The sequence below is a fragment of the Maylandia zebra genome, linkage group LG5 (genome assembly GCF_041146795.1).
Source record: "Maylandia zebra isolate NMK-2024a linkage group LG5, Mzebra_GT3a, whole genome shotgun sequence".
Lineage (NCBI taxonomy): Eukaryota > Metazoa > Chordata > Actinopteri > Cichliformes > Cichlidae > Maylandia > Maylandia zebra.
In genome coordinates this window covers 30,800,286-30,824,618 of record NC_135171.1, presented here as the reverse complement: position 1 = coordinate 30,824,618, position 24,333 = coordinate 30,800,286, and the positions used below count along the sequence as shown (strand labels likewise).

Below are 24,333 nucleotides of genomic sequence, written 5' to 3'. Positions count from 1 at the left end.
TTGTCATAGAAAAAAAATATTAACTTAAAAAAATGTTAGTTGAGGTAACAGGCAGACAGTTCTCACAAGGAAAGCTCTAAAAGAGCCACCTGTTGTAGAGAACTGCATGCTCAGTGTTTGAACATATTCTGCAAGAGCTTTTTCTCCATCTAAACCAAATAAAAGTGCGTTCGTCTACTTCATTGATCAGAAAAACCTGAACCATTGTATTATTTAATAATAAATCCAGATACGTACTGATAATCTGTGAGTCATTCCCTCTCCACTTTATTAGGCACACCTACACAGTTTAATGTAATACTGTGCCACACATTCTGTATTCTGAAGATTTTAATGCTCTTTTTTTTTTTGTTCACATTCAGAGTGGTGTCAGTTCAACTATAAATCAACTGTTTAGTAGTGATTTTACATTGGATTGCGTTCCAACATATTGTTTTTAATCTGTTTGACAAATGACACAAACACAGCTCAGCTCAGTGTAACAAGACTAAGAGGTTTCCTGCCAAATAAAGCTCCAGAAATTGACATTTTCTTGAAATAATATCTCTGTGACGGTATCAGTTAAAACTTTTGTCTTTATAACATGTAAATAAAAGAGAGATTGCAATGATTTGTAAATTATTTAATATGTGTTTGTGTGAAAATAAACCAAAGGCAGATGATCAAATACTGAAACTGTAAATTCTTATTTGTAATAAATTTGATGCAAATAAGACATTTAATAAAATGTTCGAACAGGGAAAACTATAGATTTGGGGAGGGCATTTAAAAACAATCTATTTTACATATTGTCAGAAAATTCTGAGAAATCTCTGTATACAGGGTCTAATACAGAAAACCAGTATTGAATGCTTGTGATCTACTGGCCCTTGGGCAGCGCAGCATTAAAAACGGAAACTAGTGCATGTGCTTAGGAACATCTCTGAGAACCACAGGATTTTTGCTCAATGTACAAATGCAAGTTTCAACTGTAACATGCAGGAAAACGTATACATAAACAAGATCCAGGACCCCTGTCACCATCTTTGGGTTCAGTTGGGATGGACTTAAGTAAAGTGGAAACTGGCCTGCTCTCTAACCAGTTAAAATTGCTAATCCTTTTTTGGAAATCATGGAAACGGAATCCTTCATTAGCTTGGACCTGTAGTTAAAGGGAAGAAGGAAAAAAAACAAAACAGGCGTGCCACAGCAGACTGTCAGCAGCCCAGAGGTGTATGGGTTTTTTTTTTTTTTCTTCATTTTTGCATTAACTAGCTTGACAAAAACTATTGCTCTTCTCTGTTAAGCCAGGCTTTCTGCTTCAGGATCTCGGCACGTTCACATTAAAAAGGGGCATTTCACGCTCTTCCGCAAACAAATGATCCCTATGAGTGTCGCCTGCTCCAATCAGATGTGATCAGTTGATGATGATAAAATGGTGAATCTAAAAAGTCTAAATCTGTTAACGATAAAGAACACAGTGAACATAACAATAGAATGCGAAACTGTTACAGTTAACAGTACAATTACATTAAGGCTGCTGAAAATCATTAACCTTGAAATATAACATTCAGTACACTCTTTGTTTATTTCTAACATAAAAGCTGTACTTTAGATATCTGAAACTGTAAACAGGATTCATTTAAAGTTTCATAATTATTATTAATATGCTGACTATTAGCTGATTAAAGTAAAATTAATTTTATTGATACAATATGCATTCTTACTGTGTGGTCTTTGTTTTGTAGCTCCAATTCTAGCAATATAAAAGTGGCTTGGCAGCAGGTTAGAATCAAATATAAAAATATGTATACATTTTCCATATCACCAAATACATGCACATTCCAAATGACAATATGATAAACAGTTTGAGCTGCTCTAACTTTACAGCTTGGCTTTTTTGTGATTTTTAGTAAGTTACAGCTTAAAAAGCTTGGAAAGAAAAGCATCTGGACTTCTTTAGACTACGCAGACTACAATGACCTGGATGACTGAGAATCTTCACAGACATGCAGCTTAAGAACTTCCACATATAAAATGTATTTGCCCTGCAAACAAGCTGAATTGCACTTAAAACATGCTATACATAAAAGAATCAGTAAAAATGTGGTGCATCAAGTCAATTATTAAACCGAAACGCTGGATATAACCTGCGGCGGTTATTTGTTCAGCATAATTTACCATGGTGATATAGCAAAGTTAAACGAGAGTCTCCTTTGTGACACACAAAACTCAGACTTTAAGTTTGTTATTGCTATCCATTAATCTTGCTTCATAGTACGCTCCTCAGATCTGGCTCACAGTAAAAACAGTTAGATTTTTATGAAATGAAAAATATGAAAGTGATGGCACAAACTGTTTATCTGCTGAAATCCTGTATCAATCAAGAATGAAATACTCACTTTTAAAACTATATCATTTTCCAAAGGGAATATGGTTAACAGAGGTGATGTAACACAGCAGCAAAAAACATTCGCTTCTAACTTTTCTGAAGTGTTGCTGACCTCAAATTTGGATGCATTTTCAAAAATGCTTCTTAGAACATTTGATATGATGTCTTTGTGTTGTTATCTATTAAATATTGGGTTTAAATAATTTATAAATCATTGTATTATGTTTTTATTTATATTTATTTAAACTTTAAATTCATTTATTTTAAAAGTACACATTTATTTATTTAAACAGTACTCTTTAACCTGTTTAACTTTTACTTACACAGTATCAAGTTCTGTGAAATGGTGATTATAAAGAGCTTTGGTACTGGAATAAACTTAGAGTTGGTGCAGATACAGTCATTGGTTACTTCATTAGGCACAAACTCCACCTTGGAACTAATATTGATCTCACCAACACAACTCTTTGTCTAACATATAATTTAATACAATTTATGCAGTTTCTTAATAATTATATTTTGGTAGGAGGTTTTGTGTTCAAGCTCAGCCTGAACAGTAAACAACTAATTATAATATTATAATAAAGGTGGTTTTACTTATAAAGGAAAAAAAACATACAATTTCAAATGCCCTTCTGTCATACTGTATAGATGTCTGTCGATGTTAGTCAAACTCCAGCTGTAGAAAGCAACTTTCTTCCCTTTCTTTGTATGAAGAGTTACGTTAATGCCAACCCTGGCCTTGGGTATTCATCCTGTGTGCTGTTAAACCATAGATCGTATGAAAGATGGAAATCGCTTTTTAAACCCAGAAGCAAAGACGCGTGTCTAAAACTCCATTCCTCGATGGCCGGTGTCCTGAAACTTTTACATGTGTCCCTACTGCAACACATCTGAATAAAATTCAGCCATTTGATTCATGTTAAAGCAGCTCATAAGTTAATGACCATTGGTGCAATACAAGTACTTTTAGAAGTATATTTTTCCCAACACATTTACTTACATTTATTTAAATTTACTTGAGTAGGTAGGGTAAGGGGTTGCCACCTCAGCATGCAGTCAAGTTCTGTAGAGTTCTACTTATGACCTACTAATTTTATTCAGGCGTGTTTAGGGATGGGTACCGGTGTCCGGTGCCATGATGGCACTGGTTCTGACATAAACGGTAGTAACCAGACCGAAAAGCAGCGCACATTTCGGTGCTTTATTTCGGTGCTTTTTTTTCCTGAGCTGTGATACACTTCTAGCCAATCATTTTACGTTTCCGAGGATAGTAGACGGCCAGGTACGTACGTTCTTTTAGAGCAGAGCTACAGATTAAAAATGCCCAAGGCGAAGCGGTCAAAAGTCTGGCTGTACTTCACAGCAAAATATGCAAACTCAGCAGCCTGCAACAAGTGCTTTAAGCTGATACTGTGATACTGTCAAAGGAGGTAACACCTCAAATCTGATGAAACACCTGGCGACGCATAGCGTTTTTTTTAAAAGCCGAGAAATGCGCTGTATTTGATAGCTTGCTGCGAGACCTCACACCAAGCGCATCTACTGTGGGTGTGGTGCCTGTTATCAGACCCGGAGTTAGCAACATCCCCCAAAAACACGAAGAGGAGAGTCCTGGCCCCTAGCCCTGCCAGTGTAGCAGAAATGATGACGGATGATGATGGCAGCAGCAGCCGTTCTTCTCTGCGTGAGTAGCTTAATGTTGTTCGTGTGTAATTTACGTTGAGGAGGCTAACCACGTTATTACATTAATGCATGTAAGGTGAACTAGCAAACATCATCATAGCTACATGCGGCTGTCTTCTTGTTTGATGGCAGATACTCCCTTCACCCTGGCCAAAAAGGCTAAAATGACCAAAGGAAAAGAGGGAAACAGTTAAACATGAGAGGTTTTTGGATAAAGTTTGTGTTTTTTCCATTGTTTAAGCACTGCTTCCAGCCAAGAGTGATACCATATATGCCCCATAGCTGCAGAAAAGGCTAACATTGTTATCTTTTTACAAAAAACCAGCTGAACATGAGAGGTTTTTGGACCAATTTTGTGTTCTCCATTCTTTAAGCACCGGTTTGAGCACCGGCACCGTTTCAAAAGTACCGATTTGGCACCGGTATCGGATAAAACCTAAACGATACCCATCCCTAGGCGTGTTGCAGTAGGGACATAACGTTACAAGCTAACGTCACGCCAGCTACCATTAGAAACTAGGGTCCTAAAACTTTTAAACTACTTTCCCTCTGATCAACAGTTTGATTGCATTCTTACATCACAAGAGTTTATTTGCTAAGTTCGAGTCTCCCCACTTTAGATCTACTTCAAAAATTTTTTTCTGTAACAGAAAAATCAATCAATAGCAGCGAACTGGAGGTTAGAGCAGCGCTTAGTGATGAAAATACAGATATTCTCAACCATTTACCAACATATCAGTGTGTCAACATCAAAATGTAATAAAAATCAGGAAAATACCTGAGCAGTGACTGTGGCCCACTTGAGCCAGTGATTACAGTTCCAGGCAAAGTCCAGTGACTTGGGTTTGTTACCCATCTTTCCACAAAATACTGATAAGCATTCAAACTTTTGTAGGCCTTCATATCTTGTCAAATATAATGTGTGTTATTGTTGATAACATAATGATATAAATCTTGTGGTGTGAAGTCAGGAATAATGCCAGGATTACATTCCACAATAGGGCTTAAATATAAGAGAAAGAGAGAACTTTAAGAAATTAAGATAGCCACTACAGTGACCATCAAAACGATGAAAAAATATTGCCATGAACAGTTTATTTTGCGACACTACGAAACAAACAATAGCATAAAATGAAACAATAGATATTTTTATATCGTCATCCGATATATATCATTATATCGAACAGCCCTATTCCACAACATCAGTAAACTCAGTCGGGGGTATAAGTAGAGCTGGGCGATATAACGATATGTATTGCGAAATAACTTTTTCTCGATAGAAAAATTAAACTATTGCAATAGACCTCACCGCTCTTGTCCTCTTAAAAAAAAAAAAAAAAAGAAAAAAAAAGAAGAAGAAGAACAGCCAATCCAAATTAAGTAGTGCAGAGCCGAACCAATCACCGCTGCAGCGTCACGTCACGTGACTTGTTACGTACAGCACAACTGCCAAGCCACACATGTGTATTTGTTTTGGGAAGCAGCCAGCCGCCGTGCCGCCCGGGTAACGGAGGAAATGAGTGTGCCGACTAGAGAAAAATCAACCGAGAGCGTGACTGAAGGTTACCGAAGAAAAAACCGATGATGGTTCCAATGCCGGAGAGATTGTCGAACGGAAGAGCCATAGAAGTTCCGTAGTGTGAAGGTATTTCGGCTATTTCAAGTCTGACAAAAAGAGTAGCGCGCACTAAAGCAAGTCTGGAAATACAATAAACCGGTGCATGCTCAATCTCTGACTGGTAGCGCTAATTCGTCATTCGGCTTTTGTCAGACTAAAGTAACTGTTAAAACTGTTTGAAAAGCTGAGCTATACAACAAGGAGAGATTGAGAATTTCCTTTTAGTTCTCAGTTTATTTGATATTGACAAAAGTTAGTCAATTTTGTCTGTTCTTCTGTAAAACAAACTAAGATTTATTTTTAGAATTAATATTTTGTTTCTAAGTGGAATTGACAATTTAGTCTGTTTCGTTTGTTCTATTTTGAAACTTAAACGCTTTAGCGGCTGCCTTTTGTGTAGTTTGCAATATTTGCCTTTATTTATCTGAAAAAGTCTCATGTTCCTTAAGTACATCTACCCTGTTGAACTTATTATGGGAAATAAATATTTAAATCAAAACAAGCTGCTGATTATTTCACATTTTACTTGTGAGCAACGGCACATTTAAATCTTACAAATATAGTTATTTGGCTTATATCGTGATAGATATCGTTATTGCCTGAAATGAAAAAAACATATCGTGATATGAAAAAATCTTATATCGCCCAGCTCTAGGTATAAGTTAACATCTTCGTCCCTCCCTCATCAAGTTTCTCCACATAACGATTTAGAAGCTTGTGATGAAACATTGATAGAGGTCTATTGGAAATTGGCTTTCTGTCCTGAACACTGTGAGCAAGTTCATGGTCTCAGTCACTCACTTTGGGTCCTGTTGAATTTTAAAAAGTTCAACAGTATTATAAATCTGTGTTTCAGAAAGGAGGATTATCTGGGGTATGTTCATTGGCTAAAAACTTGTGATTGACAAGTGGTTTGACATTTGGAAGCGCCGCCGTCTTCTCACATCTAGTTTTATAAACCGCTGACATGGACATGGTAAAAATGCTCATCGCTCATTGTTTTCTTTAGTCAAAATGGGTGGTGTCAAAGTAACGAAGTCCATCTTTCTACTGTTTTTGCTTTAAAATATACATATAATGTAATTACTTTTGTACTTAAACATCAAGTGTAACAAACAACTTCTTCCTTACAACTGAAATTGTAGTTCATAGAAAGAAAATTTGGAAGGTCACCTTAATGTCCGGATATGTAAACCTTATACAATGCAAGATTCATGTGAAACCTACAATCTCTCTTACTATAAATGATCTTGTTTAATAAACATATACTTTTAAATGCTGGTTTAACAAAAATGTAACCAATATTGAGTATTTTGTACGTATGTATGTACATGCTCTGTTTAGGAGATTCATTGTCAATTCTCTATACTTAAAAATAACTTTAGTCACCATTAAAGTTATTTAATCTGAGAAAATAATCTTTCAAACAGTACATTTTGCGATATTGTCATGAACACATTTGTCATTAAACTTAAAAAACAAACAAAAAAACAAAACATACACTGACCTCTTTCTTGACAGGAACATCGTGGCTGCCACACATATAGTTTTCATTATTTTTCTACAGTTCACAATGTGCAGCTGAATTTCAAGCAACTTGTAAACTTTTTACTTCTTTGCTGAAGATGATCACATGAAAGTAATCCAGTTGTGCTGGAACAAAGGCATTGGAAACTTTTATTGTGACATTTGAAACTCTTTTTTTTTTTTTTTTCCCCAGCTGGCAGTCCTATGTCCATGTTACTCTACAGATTGCGTTATCTGTGATCCACTGTTTTGCCCAGTGGTTTTGCTGCATGCTGCATTTGCACATTGTTGTTATGGTGGAATCGTATACCAGTAATCCATGCAAAAAGGCTTTTAGTGTGTTATTACTTAGTGTTTATTTGTAACTTTTCCACATGAAAAATGTTAATGTGTAATATGAATTTTGGGTGCAAGGTCTACCATGGAATTTAGTAAGAGAGGAAAGCATCAGTGAAAAAAATGACTCTTAATCTTTGGAGGAAATCAGCTTTTCAGAAGAACCTTTGGTTGATCATTTGCATGTACTATGTTGGCACCTAAAAGGAAAAATGCAAGGATGTCAAGTAATTTAAAACCTTTCGATTGTAATACACATTACATGGTTCTGTGTGTTGTATCTAATCTTAAAGAAGTGTTCCACACCATTGAGGCATATGGTGCCGTCAGATATCTTTGTTGCACTCTGAGATGTTTACAGTAAACCTGTATTGATGGTTTACTACTCAGTTGAACCATTTAAATTAAACCAACCATAAAATTGATCAGCTGTCCATGTAACGTGTATAACATGTTCCTTATTAAACTCTTATTAAAGAGTTTTAAAGCTTGTGATTATAAATATTATGTTATTATAGTTATGAAGAAATGACAGGATAAATTAAATTTCTTCATTATGTTCAGCTTTCTCCTGGTGTGCTTATTTATTGTTGTTTAAGGGGCAGTTTATGTGCTAGTGTTTCAGTTTATCACTTCTGTGGATGGAGACAGAAGAAATTAGATTTAAACTGATCAACTGATTGTACGATATGCATCTCAGTTAGTGTGAGTCAGCACCTCAGAGGAAATGCAACACTGTCTTCTCTCGATTATCCCACTTTGCATTTTGCATTTGGGTGAGAAGGCAGCTATGCATTCACATGAGAGTTTGGTGTAGCATTAAAATTATGGTGATGGTAATCGTTGTGAAATCTGTTCAGCTGTTAAAGCATCCATATGAGAAATTCCAATGTATTGGTAGTGGAAGTTGGATTTTGATTTATTTAGGTCATTATGTCTCATCATAACTGGATTAACAAGAGCATATATTTAGATTGTCAAGTATATTATGATTTTTCTCCTAACGATTAAAAAAAAAAGTTTGTTAAACTAGCATCAGTTAGCATCAGTTTTTATGTCGACATATGTGAGCTGATATGAAAACTTTTATTAAAAGACAATGTAGAAAAAGATCATTCAGGAATTTCAGAGTACACATCACAGGGTATAAACAGGGATAAATAAAACCAATAAAAATAGAGGAATAGACATTGATTATATGCCTGTAATACAATACTCAAGTCTTCAGTGTAAAATGCTGTAAGTTAGTGAGCGGCTGTATGGTCATGTCATTCACTGGGTGGAGAAGGTAGGCGGGATTCACTTGTGACCTTAAATATAGCACACAATGGTGCGCTCTGATGTGTGGCTCATGTCAATGCCACAACACTATAGCAGATTAGGTAGGCTGGATACTTGGCACAAGGAAAGATGAAAACTGTGTCATCAGCAGCAGGGTTTAAGATTTAGAGGTGATAAGTAATTAACCGAGAAAGATGAATCTAAACAGGGCTCCCTCTGACACCATTGTCCGCTGCTTTGTTTGTTCCCTCGTGGAAGCGTCGAACAGCTGAAGCAGGGATGGAGTGAGGAGGAGCTGTGTTCCATTTTTAAGGCGCGCTCCGCTCTTTGTGCAAGCTAGCACACACACACACACGTTTGGGAAAACGGGGCTGAAATTTGGTTCTGATTTAGCACAGCCGGCTGCTCCTCTTCATCCCTCTAGCGAGTTGTCTCCTGATGATTCTCAGACTCAGCAACAGTATGGCTCTTCTGCTCTTTTGTGCAAGGGCAAGTGACTGAGTGACGGGAATAAGGTCACTGAAGAAAGAATGGGTCTCTCCACTGAGATGGCCTGGTAGGATTTCTGTCTGTTGCTTTAGAATAAGTCTGCCCTAACACCCACTTTTTAAGGTTGTAAAATGAAAATCCTAGAGCCGTTTCCTTATAGAGATAATTTCACAGGTAAAACAGTTACTGGAAAAAGGGTAGTTACTGAGTGGGAGGAGGAAAAAAAATCTATTGTCTTTTATTGATTAATTTCTCAGTTAATATTTGGATAAAATTTCTAAAAGCAAACGGAGACGTTTTTACAGTGGCCTGAAATGTAAACTTCTTTTTGTCATATTTGGTTAAAAATGACTTAAAATAAAGTCATTACATTAGAGTTTGGACAAAATTTTTCATATATATAATTTTTAATGTATAATTTATGTATTTTAATATTTGCATTTTCATAGAGAACACAGGCACACACACATCCGGTTGTTCAGTCTGACGTCAATAGCCGTGTCTGGACCTAAACTCCGCTACAGGTCCATATACAGTGGGGCAAAAAAGTATTTAGTCAGCCACCGATTGTGCAAGTTCCCCCACTTAAAATGATGACAGAGGTCAGTAATTTGCACCAGAGGTACACTTCAACTGTGAGAGACAGAATGTGGAAAAAAAAAATCCATGAATTCACATGGTAGGATTTGTAAAGAATTTATTCGTAAATTAGGGTGGAAAATAAGTATTTGGTCACCTCAAACAAGGAAAATCTCTGGCTCTCACAGACCTGTAACTAGGGCTGGGCCATATTATACCGTTCACGGTAATACCGGTATAATGTTAGGCAACGATAGGAAAATGAAATATCGCGATAGAATATGAGTAAAACGCGCATGCGCAGTGCCTTTGTTTTCATACGCACATGGCCGATTGTTGAGTGAAACAGATGAACCAGAATTGGTTTGTAAAAATGGTGCAACTTCAGTGATGTGGAACTGGTTTGGTGTTTGTCCGTCAGATACACGACAAAGCACATTTTTTGCAGAACATGCAAGCGGCCGTTGTTATTGTCGTATTTGTCGGACTAAGATGCTCTTAAATCTGGGAGTAATCTGGGTCCTAAACTCCGTATCTTCAGGTCAAACGAACACTGCAGCATCACTGAGAGTTAAAAACTGTCTCAATTCTTTCATCTTTAATAAAATGATCAGCATTGCTGCTTAACCAGGTGAAACTATGAAGTTTAACTTCCAGGCATCCATGAAAATAAAATTTATTACATTTAACGGAGTTAGAAGTTAGCAGGAAGCTAGCGGAAGTTAGCTCGCTAGTTTCGCTAGTTACCTAAGCATGATATTGCATGTTCTGACTGAGAGATTTCTGAAAAAATTCAAACGTACAGCTCTGCTATCACTTCCAACATAAATGAAGACAGGAAACTAAACAGCAGTGACGTTTGTAGGGTTACTGAAGTTGGGCTAGCTGGTATATAATGATGTGCTACCTGATCGCTAGCGACACAGCTATGTTAGCATAACATAAACAGTGAAGCTGGAGGACGAACACTAACACTTTTCCACTTATAAAAGTTAACGTTAAAGTTCCTGATAATTAGAGACAAATGCAATCACATGGCAGGATGCTGTAAACGGACCAAACTTCAGTCAGGAGAACAACTGAGATAATCCTTCCACAATACAAGGTTAGTCATTAATATACTGCAACAACATGGGAATAGAGCAGCTGCCAGAGAATTCAACATTAATGAATCAATGGTACAGAAGTGGAGGAAGCAAGAAGAATGAGTTTAATAAAGTTTGATTTATCTGACTGCTTTGTTTCGCTTAATGTGTCTTATAATCCCGTGCACCTTATGGTCTGAAAAATACGTACTGCACACTGCAGTTTAATGTTGCAAAGCACCTCTTTTTAACTTCAGTGGATATTATACATGGTTATGCTCAGGATATGTCAGCCCCATTTCTACTGGAAATGCCTTTTGGTTAAACTTTCAGCAAGGAATTTGCATTTGCACTGTTACATTTTTATAAAGCTTTAATGTACATAAAAACCAGCTTCTTGTTTAAGTGAAAATAAATGGAAGGTTGTCTTTTTGCGCTAGTAATGTTGTGGAGTTGTATTTTGTCTCGCATCAATTATATCGTCAGTTATATCGTTATCGCAAATTTTCAAATATATATCGTGATAAATATTTTTGGCCATATCGCCCTGCTCTACCTGTAACGTCTTCTGTAAGAAGCTTTTCTGTCCCCCACTCGTTACCTGTATGAATGGCACCTGTTTGAACTCATCATCTGTATAAAAGACACCTGTCCACAGCCTCAAACAGTCAGACTCCGCCATGGCCAAGACCAAAGAGCTTTCGAAGGACACCAGGAAAAGTATTGTAGACCTGCACCAGACTGGGAAGAGTGAATCTACAATAGGCAAGCAGCTTGGTGTGAAAAAATCAACTGTGGGAGCAATCATCAGAAAATGGAAGACATACAAGACCACTGATAATCTCCCTCGATCTGGGGCTCCACGCAAGATCTCATCCCGTGGGGTCAAACTGATCATGAGAACGGTGAGCAAAGATCCCAGAACCACACGGGGGGGACCTGGTGAATGACCTGCAGAGAGCTGGGACCAAAGTAACAAAGGTCACCATCAGTAACACACTACAACGGCAGGGAATCAAATCCCGCAGTGCCAGACATGTTCCGCTGCTGAAGCCAGTGCATGTCCAGGCCCGTCTGAAGTTTGCCAGAGAGCACATGGATGATACAGCAGAGGATTGGGAGAATGTCATGTGGTCAGATGAAACCAAAGTAGAACTTTTTGGTATAAACTCAACTTGTCGTGTTTGGAGGAAGAAGAATACTGAGTTGCATCCCAAGAACACCATACCTACTGTGAAGCATGGGGGTGGAAACATCATGCTATGGGGCTGTTTTTCTGCCAAGGGGACAGGACGACTGATCCGTGTTAAGGACAGAATGAATGGGGCCATGTATCGTGAGATTTTGAGCCAAAACCTCCTTCCATCAGTGAGAACTTTGAAGATGAAACGAGGCTGGGTCTTCCAACATGACAATGATCCAAAACACACCGCCCGGGCAACAAAGGAGTGGCTCCGTAAGAAGCATTTGAAAGTCCTGGAGTGGCCTAGCCAGTCTCCAGACCTCAACCCCATAGAAAATCTGTGGCGGGAGTTGAAAGTCCGTGTTGCTCGGCGACAGCCCCAAAACATCACTGCTCTCGAGAAGATCTGCATGGAGGAATGGGCCAAAATACCAGCTACTGTGTGTGCAAACCTGGTAAAGACCTATAGTAAACGTTTGACCTCTGTTATTGCCAACAAAGGTTATGTTACAAAGTATTGAGTTGTATTTTTGTTATTGACCAAATACTTATTTTCCACCCTGATTTACGAATAAATTCTTTACAAATCCTACCATGTGGATTCATGGATTTTTTTTTTTTTCACATTCTGTCTCTCACAGTTGAAGTGTACCTCTGGTGCAAATTACTGACCTCTGTCATCATTTTAGGTGGGGGAACTTGCACAATCGGTGGCTGACTAAATACTTTTTTGCCCCACTGTATCAAACGATCACTATGGCATTACTGAGAGTTGAAAAACTGTCTAAAGTCTTTCATCTTTAATAAAATGATCAGCGTTCTGCTCTACCAGGTGTAACAATTGAGTTTAACATCCAGTCATCCATGAAAACGGAATTTATGACATTTAACGGAGTTAGAAGTTAGCAGGGAGTTAGCTCGCTAGCTTCTATCTAAATACAATATAGCATGTCCTGACTGCAGGGTTTTGGAAACAAATTAAAACGTACAGCTCTGCTATCACTTCCAGCATAAATGAAGACAGAAAACTAAACAGCAGTGACGTTTGTAGGGTTACTGAAGTTGGGCTAGCTGGTATATAATGATGTGCTACCTGACCGCTAGCGACACAGCTATGTTAGCATAATATAAACAAGCTAACTTTTTTCCCACTCGATAAAAGTTAACGTGAGTGTTCTCGGTGGTCAGGAACAAATGTAATCGCATGGCAGGATGCTGTAAAAGGACCAAACTTCAGCCAGGAGAACAACTGAGATAATCCATCCACAATACGAGGTTAGTCATTCATATACTGCTGCATGGGATGGGCTGTAGTTACATCCTAAGGTTTTAAAAACTGAGCTTAAATAAATGATTAGCAGTAATAAAAGCCGAGGGAGGTCAACAGTGATCACTGACTGTTTTAGGAGCTTTTTGAGATCAAATAGAAGAAAATACATAATGCTCCTGCTCGTTAATTGAACGTGTCTGTGATCCCTGCAACCCTTATGTCTTCTATTAAATGTGAGTCTATTGTCTTACTGGTCTTCCAACTTGACTTTCAATGTTTTGATCAAAAATACAGTGTGACACATTTAAAGGCTGTAACGATTATGTCATTGTGTCTATTATGTGGATAATTAACGTATAAATAAATTATGTCCTTATATAATGCACACTTGATACAGATCATAACATTTGAAAGTTTAAAAGCAAAGCCCTACCAGTATGCACAAACTATAACATACTTCCTAAGTTGTTACTGCCAGCTGTAAAAAGGAAAAAACTGTTGATACACAAGCCTGGACTATTAAATTCCTAGGGTGTTTCAACTTGTCCTGATTTTATATTTTTAGTCAACAGACCATATATAGTGAGTGGCATATTATGACGATATTGTAACAATACAGCTCTGTCTGAGTCGAGACATTTTTGCATGCAAGTGTTTTCTGTGTTTTTTACATTTCAAATGCAGTCTTTGTTGTTCACATACCCTGTGGTGCACGCATGTGCGCTTGTTTGTGTTTGCATATGAGTTCTGTCACATAAGGCTGCAAAATAAGTGAGCAGTAGAGGGTTGTTTGATATTTGGAAACGGCATGCTCTTGCATCAATATTCATGGGTGACAGGTGTGCAGGGATAAAGGAATGTAACACAGAAGTTTTAAAAAAGGAAAAGCCTCCACAGGATGTCTTTTTGACTTCCATTTAGACTTGTTTCATTTTTATTTCTTTTTTTGGGCAGCCTTTCAACTATAACAAGAAATTTACACCTTCTTTACATTGCTGTTTCCCATTTTCATGCACTTTTCTGTCATCTATGATTATCTAAGTATGCACATACATTCATTTGTTAGTTATTTGTAATGTTGAGGAAGTTGTTTCTGTTCTGTCACATGCACTAAGATCTGGATATGTACAATGGCTGCGTAGCTTAACTTTAAATGTATTGAATCTGTCAGAAGGTAAAACGTTTTTGTTAAATTGGATGTCGTGCCAGTGCATCTATCATGACATCATCTTTGTCTTTTTACTGAAGTTGTGATTTTTACTCCATGGAGTGACAGTGTTATAAAACTGACTCTCATCCAAATTAAGTGTTACTGGAGCTGTTTAGCTCACTAAAGGATTTGCTATCTTGAAATGGTTGAAACGTCATCAATGATTCAGTATTTGCATTTTCTCCACATATAAGCACACTGACAATTCTTGTTCATACTTGTTCATAATCCTTATTTTCAAATGCTTTGGAAAAAGCAATGACATTAAACTACATGTGGTTTTTAAAATAATACTTTAGTTAATAAAAAAATAGTTTGCTTTATGCTATTTGACTTAAATATGGTTATAGCAGGCCCAATGCTGCAACCTTCTGGAGTCTAATTTCCCTTCATAAAATCTGGGACTACATTGCCCAGCAGACACATTTGCATAAGGTTCATATCAGCACTTAAAGGTGTTAGATGCATATTAATTTACCATTGTGATAGTTGAAGGTATTTGTCCATTGGTGAGACAAATGGGTATACATTCTACATCCCCCCCCCCCTTTTTAAGTCATAATCATTAGCACTAATATCATGGAACTAGGATGACCTGGGGACCTCTGGTAAGTTGTAATAATTGCAGAGGTCATTTGTGGTCATTTGTCTTTTGCAACTCTGCCATGTCTGCAGTTTACAAAGTAAAAATTCTACAGCAAATTACCCACCACACCCCACAAAAAACAGATCTCAGAATAAGTCCTGTGTAAATCAGTATTTCAATGGCCTTTATTGCCTTTTAAATTGTTTTTCTTTTTAACCTTTTTTCTTTCTTTTCTCCTAAAGAGTTGTGGAGACTGTGTAGGCAATTATAAAATTAGGAGCGTTACACAGCACTGGGCACAGAAGGAGCACGTTGAAATCTATCAGGAATTCCAACATTTGTTAGGGAACAATTTGAAATGTTTCAGCAGGATCCACAGTTATTATGTGTCAGCCTAAATATGTCAGTAAATTTGAGGAAAAAATGAAAGGGAAAAAAAGAAAACTAGTCAGTGATAAATCTAAAAAACACAACAGCTTACACACTGAGTGGCTTCAGCTTTTGTGTATTAAATTTAAGAAAAACCCTGACTTTGCATCAAGTCGAGATTAAACTAGATTTAGGCCAACACACTTGCAGTTTTATCAGTATAATGCAGTACTTGTATTTACAGAAAGGATTTTTCGCACCAAAAATAACTGAGTCCCATGTGGCAGAGACGTGTGCTGTCGACACACTTAAGTCATATCTATACTATGGTCTGTGTGCAGGAGATAATGTAATCTCACCTGGATCATCGAGCTGCTAAAGTGGAGGAAAATTAAACTCTTGACATTGGTCTTTTAAGTTAACTGCTAATATACAATGAATTTGAGTGCTAGTTTATATTTTTATTATTTTACCTAAACTGCTTATATATGCAAATATTGTCATTTATAGCAATGAGAGAGGAAGTCATGAGGTATGCTGTATTTTCCTGTTTTCATACTGCTTCACTTTCCCTCTGTGTTCACTCAGTCCATGCCCCCTTGTGACCCGTCTTCCCACGTGACAGACATAACGCATCACACAAGCCCTACATTTCAGGTTTCACTGTCTGCTTACTCCAGTGTTAGTGTCTCAGGCAAGTGCTTTGGGGCACTCTAAGGATTATTGGGATGCTTGAGTCACATTTATTGATGTGTTTCTTCTGTATTTCAGTCCATCAGCATTATTGGTAATGTGACAGCTGTACAGCTGTCAAAAAAGTAATTGGTTGTCATTTTTCAAGCAAAAATGCTTATAATAAATGAGAAACCTTGAGGTTTCAGGCCTCTTTGTCAAACATATCCAGATATTTGGATCCTTGGATGTCCAGTCTTTCAATGTGCGATGGGCATTTAAAAACACCATAGCATTCTTTATTAATAGCTACATGTAGCATATCTGTAAGGGGCATCCAAAACTAATATTTCTTTTACTTTGCATTATATGCTGTACTGATCTTTATGACAGGTGCACTGCAAAAATTAAGTGCCTCAATAATCACAGACTGTCATCTTCACTTGCAATTAAACCATCTAATTAGCAGAAAATATGGTTTGTTGTTTTAAGGATTATGAAAGTGGGGGAGTTCAGGCTCCCCACTTTTAAAACAGTGGGGAGTCTGAACTTCTTCTGCAGATACTGCAGTTATCCTTAATGGTACAGTGAGGCAGGTGGTGGGAGTACCTGACTGTTTCTGCTGCTGCAGAGTAGTGCACCACAGATGCCATTTTATCATCAGAGTGTTAAGCAGCAAAAGGTGGATTTTGCTGAATGTCATGTACACTGTGTTCAAAATATGAGGAGCACCTGCTCTTTCTGAAAAGCACAGTGGAGCTGGTTCCAGGCAATTGATATCACCTGTACTAAATCTGCTTTTTTCTTTCCAGCAAAAGGCAATAGGTTAAATATGTTAAAAGAATGAAATCATAATTGAGTAGCTGGGAAAAAGGCATTTACTGCACTGATTATCTTTTAAGTTAGTCCAAACATCTATTGGCACCTTCAGTCTTTAACTGACCTTTTTTTCTCTCTCCTGTTAATCTGGTCCGTCGCCAGAAAAGAAATCTAGGAACAAACATCTTACCTGGATTAAAATGCTATTAATTTAAAATCAGCAATATTCCTCATAACTCAGCTGTTGTAAATCACTACATCAGTTGTTTGTTTTCTGTCCTTCTTGGTCATCATTCTTTCTTTTCTTTAAAAAAACAAAAGAAACTGATTCAGGTATGTGGAGAAAATGTGTTTGGGAGATATCGTAGAGAAATCGGCATACTCTTGTCTTCCACTGAAAGACTTGAATGGAAGGAACTGTATACTGTAACATGAGGCACAAGGTAATCTTTTTCTTTTCTTTGAGTCATTTCTATTGCACTGGTGCTGTGTACACCTTTTTTGAGTTGGACACCCAAGTGTACTGTGCTCCTGTTTAGTTTTATGGTTATGTTGATGTAGAGGATTGGCAGTTTCCATTTAAACCAGGTTTTACTACTGTGTTTGCATATCGCAAAAAATGCCATACATAGCTTTGCACTGTTTTAAACTCATAAATATGCACTGAGCAATTATTTGACGTGTTTATATTTATCATTGTTGTGCTCAGAGGTGAATGAACTGAGGAGAATTCTGATGTTATCTGTAAATGAAATTAAGTTGCATTAAGGCCATGCTTCACTTTTTTTCACAATGAGGAACTGGGGATCCAGTGCAGATTTCTGTTGTTCCCTAATTTGAAAGCATCAGAGCTATGTCTTTTGTAGCAGCTGACCAAAACAGAATTAAGATTTGTCCACATGAAATGTGGATTTTCATCTGTCAAAATTCTTCTTCCTCCTCCTCCTCCTCCTCTTCCTATTATTATTACTATTACTATTAGGGGCATAACTGCTTTGATTGATAGGTGTCCAGACACAGGTACCTGGGGCCTGTGTCTGTTAGGCCTCATTTCACTACTTTGAATCATTAAACTGGATCCCTTTACAGTTTGTGCTGTTGAAGCCTTTTGAGACTTTTTTGAGTCCCAAAATTATCTATTTAAAACTATGGCTTTCAGCAGGGTGCAGACCATCCAGGTTGTATTAGTCTATGAGTGCTTGGAAAAATATCCATGTAACTTGGAGAATGTAAATCTCAACAGAGTGTGAAAAACCCCCAAAACAAAACATGTATCCCACAATAATTTGAGTCCAATTCTGCCTAATCAGCTGGCTCATTTTTTTTTTTTTCATATTTATTTCATTTTTTTGTGCTATATTAGCATAGTGGTGAAGCCTTAAGTCATATTCAATCTCTAGTATAACCGTAACACTAAACCTTTTAGTTTATTGGGTAATTCTGTTCACTAATTTTTATAATAACTTAACATTTTTGGCTTTAAGGTAGTAAGGTAAGAGCTTGTCTGACCGATTTGTCATACAACCGGGGACATCAAATTGACTAATTATAATTTAGTGATTTCACTGTGGGCTGTATAATGTAGTTGTGGATTTGTATTGGAAGACTGACAGATTCATAGTTGCCCCACAACTGTTTGCAGTTGTTTGCAGAGTTTGCACCTGTTAAAATGAGGTATATAATCAGTAGATGTTCAGTTTGATTTCCTGAACCCTGAGGGATTTAAAAAGGAAAAAATTGAACTTCTTTTAGTTTACGTATGCGTTTAGTTGATCCTTTTTTATTGCCTCTTGCTTTTATTGCCTCTTGCTTTTGACATCTAATGGTTCTGCGTAGAATACAAATTTTAAGCCACTGTGTCCTGGTTGGCTTTAAGGTGTACAGCTCGTTCAGGCCTGCAGATAAACATTTGTGTCTTTAGATGTTAAATAAATCTAAATTGTCATTACTGTTAACTTGATTGTAGTTATTCTTCCTATCTGTTGCATGCAGCAAGTCCCCCCCCCCCCCCCCCCCCCCCACACACACACACACACACACACACACACACACACACACACACACGTTTGATGTTCTAGCATAAGCAATAGTGGTATGGATGGTATGAAACATCAAAACAATGAAAAAGAAAATTGAAACTTGGATTATTTAAAATTCTGCCTCATGATATACATATATTATTATGTATGTGTAATCTGTCCTTTTAAAATGAGGACAGCTTTAAAGTGGACTACAGATGACTGTAATAATCTGCTATATATATATATATATATATATATATATATATATATATATATATATGTATGGTATATGGTAAAGGTGCAGTTTTTAAAGTTTCAGTTTGTCACATGTTGAGTGCAGTACAGCAATCTTCAGTGCGTACTGATGAATTAATGCTTTTTGTGATGATGAAAAGGGTCTTACATTCGTGCAATTGCAAAGAGCACATTGGCTCAGGCAGACTCAAGAGTGAGTCACTCAGAATTGGTTTGCCGCAAACAAGCTTGTACTTATGAGGAAAATAGATGTTGAAAGGATGACGATATAGAAACATCCAGATAGAGAATTGGATACCAAAATGATCTGGTAATGTTGACATTGTCCATTCATGTAATGTTAGAACAGCTGGATATTAAAGCTTTTAGGTAGCCTGTTTGCTGTGTCACACATCATTACTGGTGATCATGGATATCCTTTTGTTTGTTGTGACTTAATGTGCAAAGTCAATATCTCAGCTGTATCCGGTTACGAACCTTTACTGTCTATATGTTATTTGAACTTTAATTATTTTGGTGCCCTCATAATTAAGATACCAGTCAGCATGTTAGCCATTTGTTAATAAAATGTTGCAGTCCCAGCACAGTATTTCCTTAGAATCAAGTGTGTTTAATGAAGTGGACAGAGGCTTCTGTTTAACATGCTACACGGACAAACTGCAGATTTTCAGCAAAATAAAACTACTCAAAAGATATGCAGGTGTACTCGTGGGGATTTTGAATGAGTTGCAGTGATGCTTTTTCAAAGGCAAGAAGTTGAATAAGTTGTATTATCTTTGGTCCTGTCCACCTCCACTTCTTTGCTATACACAAACCCCCGTGGCAATGCTGCTGCACAGGTTTGTAAGAACGGAGACAGAAGTAGTGCACAGTGGCCTGAAAATGATCTGTTCAAGTTATTCTGAAATGACTTCATACTATCATTTCTGCACTTTGTCAGTGCAGGCTCTGAGTCTCAGTGAAAGCTGGGAGCACACAATGTTACTCTCCAACTTCTGTTCTGCAGAGTTTCTATCATCTTTTTTTCCCCTGTGTTGTTGAAAATGTGATTCACAGTCATATAATATTACAGCAGACATATAATGCATCATATAGCCATATATGCTATCTTGACACTCCTGGTTATGGGAGTGCAGTCAATAAAGGTCATTCAAAATGTGCCATTTCAAATGTGAATCACAAACGGAACTCTATTCTGGTTAAATATAATAATATTGTATTGTACCATACAATTAATGAACATAAGCCAGATTTAAAACACTTGCCTCTGTGCTCTGCCATGTATGTTAAAAGAATAAAAATGCACGAGAAAATCATGAGAAAATAATCAAGATTTTATACTTTGTGGGTGATCTATTGAATTATTAAACACTTCTGTCTTTAACATCTTGTAAGTACAACACGGTACAGAAATGTTGTCAAACTTACTTGACCTTTTAGTAAAATAATTAGGTTTTGTCATCACCAAGGCAGGTACAGTGAAACATTTTCATCCCCTGCTTTGCACACTGTTTTAATGTACAGAACAAACCTTTGTCTTGTTTGGGCTTCTCTTACTGCGTGTGTGTGTGTGTGTGTGTGTGTGTGTGTGTGTGTGTGTGTGTGTGTGTGTGTGTGTGTGTGTGTGTGTGTGTGAGTGAGAGAGTGTGGGTGGAGTATAACATGAAGTTTATGGAGCTTCTTTAGTGACCTGTAAAAATTTCTGCTTAAACTGAGACAATATTGACTTAGTCTCAGATAAAACTGTGCTTTAAAGTTATCAAACAATACCGAAGCAGTCGATACATGAAATTCATACAGTCCATATAGTTTTTAGGTGTAACATTTTTTTTCTTTTCTTTCAACTTAAACTGTAAGGGAAGAGTCAGTTAAAGAACTTATTCTATTTACTGTTGTACTGAAGCAAGTGTCCTTTAGTGAGGCAGTAGTTCAGTGGCTGACTCAAGTGTAATTAACTTGGAAGGATGCTGCAAGAAAACATTTGTCTCAGATTTTCTTCTTATAAAGGTGTGCTCACTACTTACTGTACCTTTATATACAGTTGTATAAGAGTTAAATACACATACATGTGTAGTTCTTTGGGAGATTTCAGTGCTTTCTACTTTGATTACAATTATGTAAGATTAAATCCAATATGCACTGTTTTCTTTGATTTGAAAAATCTTAATTTTCTTTTTATATTGTGGCTCTTCTTTTTTCCCCTTACAGATATCAGAAATTTCCTTTTTTTTAATGTGTGCTTTTTTGGAAGTAATTTGATTTATGATCTTTTCTGTTAACAGATGCTGTGAAGGGATAGAAGATGAAAATACTCAAGAAGGACAAGCAGCAGGTTTGTGTTATTACCATGCATGTACACAAGAAAAGTAGGCCATTCATAAAAGCCTTTATACACAGCTGCTTTGATACTGGATAAAACATAATTATAAATGTAATTTTGGAAACACTCTTGAGTAGATTCATCATGTAAATCTTTGACATTTATTCACTTAACTCGCTTAACATCTCCCAGGGTAAGTTTGTTACTGTTGACATGCATTGTTGGAGGCTGCCGGTTTACAGAATGCTGACAGGATAAATGCTGTTGTCTCTGAACAATATAAGTACTGAACTCACCCCAACACCTCTCTCTTGCCACAGTTCATCATTGTAGTGAGCAAGATCATTATTTCCAGTGTAAAGAGTGCACTGACGTGTAGCAACAATTTTACACTGCAGGAAAACAAAACAGTTAATTTGTGCATTTCTGATTCACAATTCTGCAATAGATAGGCTCTGGTAATTATTAATCTATGTTAGCTCTGGATGAGCAGGTAGAGCCCTCAAATCGGAAAATCAATGGCCAGAGGGCTGTGTTTTGAACTTTTCTTTGGCAACCTTAGTCACTGTTCCTCTTCACCCTTTGGACAACTTTTTTTTTATTTGATTACACTTAAAGGTTCACACCATGGCAAAAAGTACAGTGTATATAGCAGTTAAAATGAAAAGAATCCTACATTGCAACAGCTTGTCTTTAATGTCCTGGAAATTATGTGTCAGTAGATTTGCTTCACAATGACTGTGTTATTGCTCACTCTGGAGTCACTTGCAATATGAGGTTATATGATGAGTTTGTTTAATGTGAAACTGATTGATTGTATCCATAAAAAAGTCTCTGATAGCGCAGGTTTTGAGGTTGAATCCGTACTCTTCAGTACTCTGCGCTCCATCTTCTACATTAAGTCATCTGAAAAACTTGTTTTGCCATTTTGTGTCAAACCCTCTTGTTCATGCGGTTGTAGAAATGTCCTGTATTTTAGTATTACTTTGGTGCTTTTAGATGTTGGCTTGCGCTTTGTAATATTTACGAGTCAAGCTGAGCAGAGTGATGAGTCAGAGGTTTTGTTAGTGAGAGGCGACACAGCAGTCTCTCAGCTGGGCATATGAGGCTACCATACCGCAGTAACAGGGTGCCAGCACTGTCATAACAGCAGAACGTGATCCTTCAGTCATTATGATCATTATTTGCTGCTTTTATCTTCCTCGGTAATGAATTTAAGGAATAGGTAAAGTTGGTAATAGGCAGAAACTGGTGGAAAATGATGAGAGTAAAAACTCTGAACAACCTCTGAAGTCTCATATATTGAACTTTCTGTTCAACAAAGGGCACATTTGTACAAATATAGCTGACCTGACAAGCTTTGCACTTGTACTGTCAAATTTCCAGCTCTGAGGGTGGCAGTGTGTGAGCATGAAGAGACTTTCCCTAAGTTCAGTGTGGCTGTAATGCATAGAGACTCGGTGACACTGACATCTATGGTTTGAGATTATTCCATATAAGTTATGACTCTTTTTTGCAAGAAATTCATTTAATTGAAAATGTTTATTTTTACAGGCATACATAAACATAATGATTACTGAGGAAAATACAAATATTTTTTTGAAAATCATTTTTGTGAAGTACGGAAAATTCCTCAAGCAGTTTATGACAAACTGAAACTTCAAGGTGACTTTTTTCATTGTTTTTTTTGACTGTGTAAACAATCTCTCATTTTGAATGCACCAGGGTTTCTTGTTTTCTACTGCCAAAATAAGCTTGCTATTGATGGTAAACTTCGGCTAGCAGCAGTCTTCTATCACTGGCTGGTGAGTCACTACTGGCTTAGATGTGAAAGTAACACAGTTTTATGATAATGACTCTTAAAAAACAAACAAAAAAAACAACCTTACTTTTTTTATTAATGTTTATTCATATAATACTGCACAAATTAGAATATGTGCATATATCTATACATTAATACATAAACACGAAAAAGTCCACAGTTCTAACATTTCTGTCTTACAAATAACAAAAAACCCTCAATTTAAGATACAGTTTTTTCCAGTTTAGTCCTGCGTGAAAAGAAACAAAAACAACAATAAGAAGAAATCAAAGAGGAAAAAAATACAGAAGATAGCTGAAGACCTGTATTTCTTGTGTCGCTTAACCATTTCCTGACAAATCTGTTTTGAGTTGTAGTCTTGCAGGATTTTTTTTTCCATATTAAGGTTATCCTTTAGCCAATATCTCCAGTGTATTTTACTAGGAAGTTTTGGTTTCATCCAAGAAGCTATTAAAACAAAAAATAAGAGCAGAGTTCTTAACAGCTATATCAGTTTTCCATCTCTTATATTGAATGTGTGCCTAATATAGAGAGCAGTTAATCTAAAATCTGTTTACCGTATTTCCCGGACTACAAAGCGCACCTGAATATTAGCCGCACAAGCTAAAATCAGGGGAAAATCCTGTTTTGTACATACATTAGCCGCACCTGACCAAAAGCCGCAGGTGTTTCAATATTGACTTATCATATGTAAGAGAATATGCACAAAGCGAATTGTCAGGAAAGAGATGGCTGTTTGGAGACACACCCCTTTTATTAATATTTTGAAAAACAAGTTATGGGTACATATTTGCACATGTGCTGTGCTTCATAAATGAGTAACAAATGTAGTAC

The 24,333-nt window shown here is 36.9% G+C and overlaps 1 protein-coding gene across 3 annotated transcripts in view; it reads left to right on the top strand.

Annotated features, from left to right (window-relative positions):
* Positions 1-24,333, top strand: part of chd6 (chromodomain helicase DNA binding protein 6) — a 98,943-nt gene that overhangs the window by 2,538 nt on the left and 72,072 nt on the right. For all 3 annotated transcript variants that reach the window (XM_004547354.5, XM_076884193.1, XM_004547355.6), the window contains exon 2: positions 21,640-21,689. In XM_004547354.5, coding sequence (XP_004547411.3) covers positions 21,660-21,689 — 30 coding nt within the window. In that variant the 5' untranslated portion in view covers positions 21,640-21,659. The remainder of the gene's footprint in view (positions 1-21,639; positions 21,690-24,333) is intronic.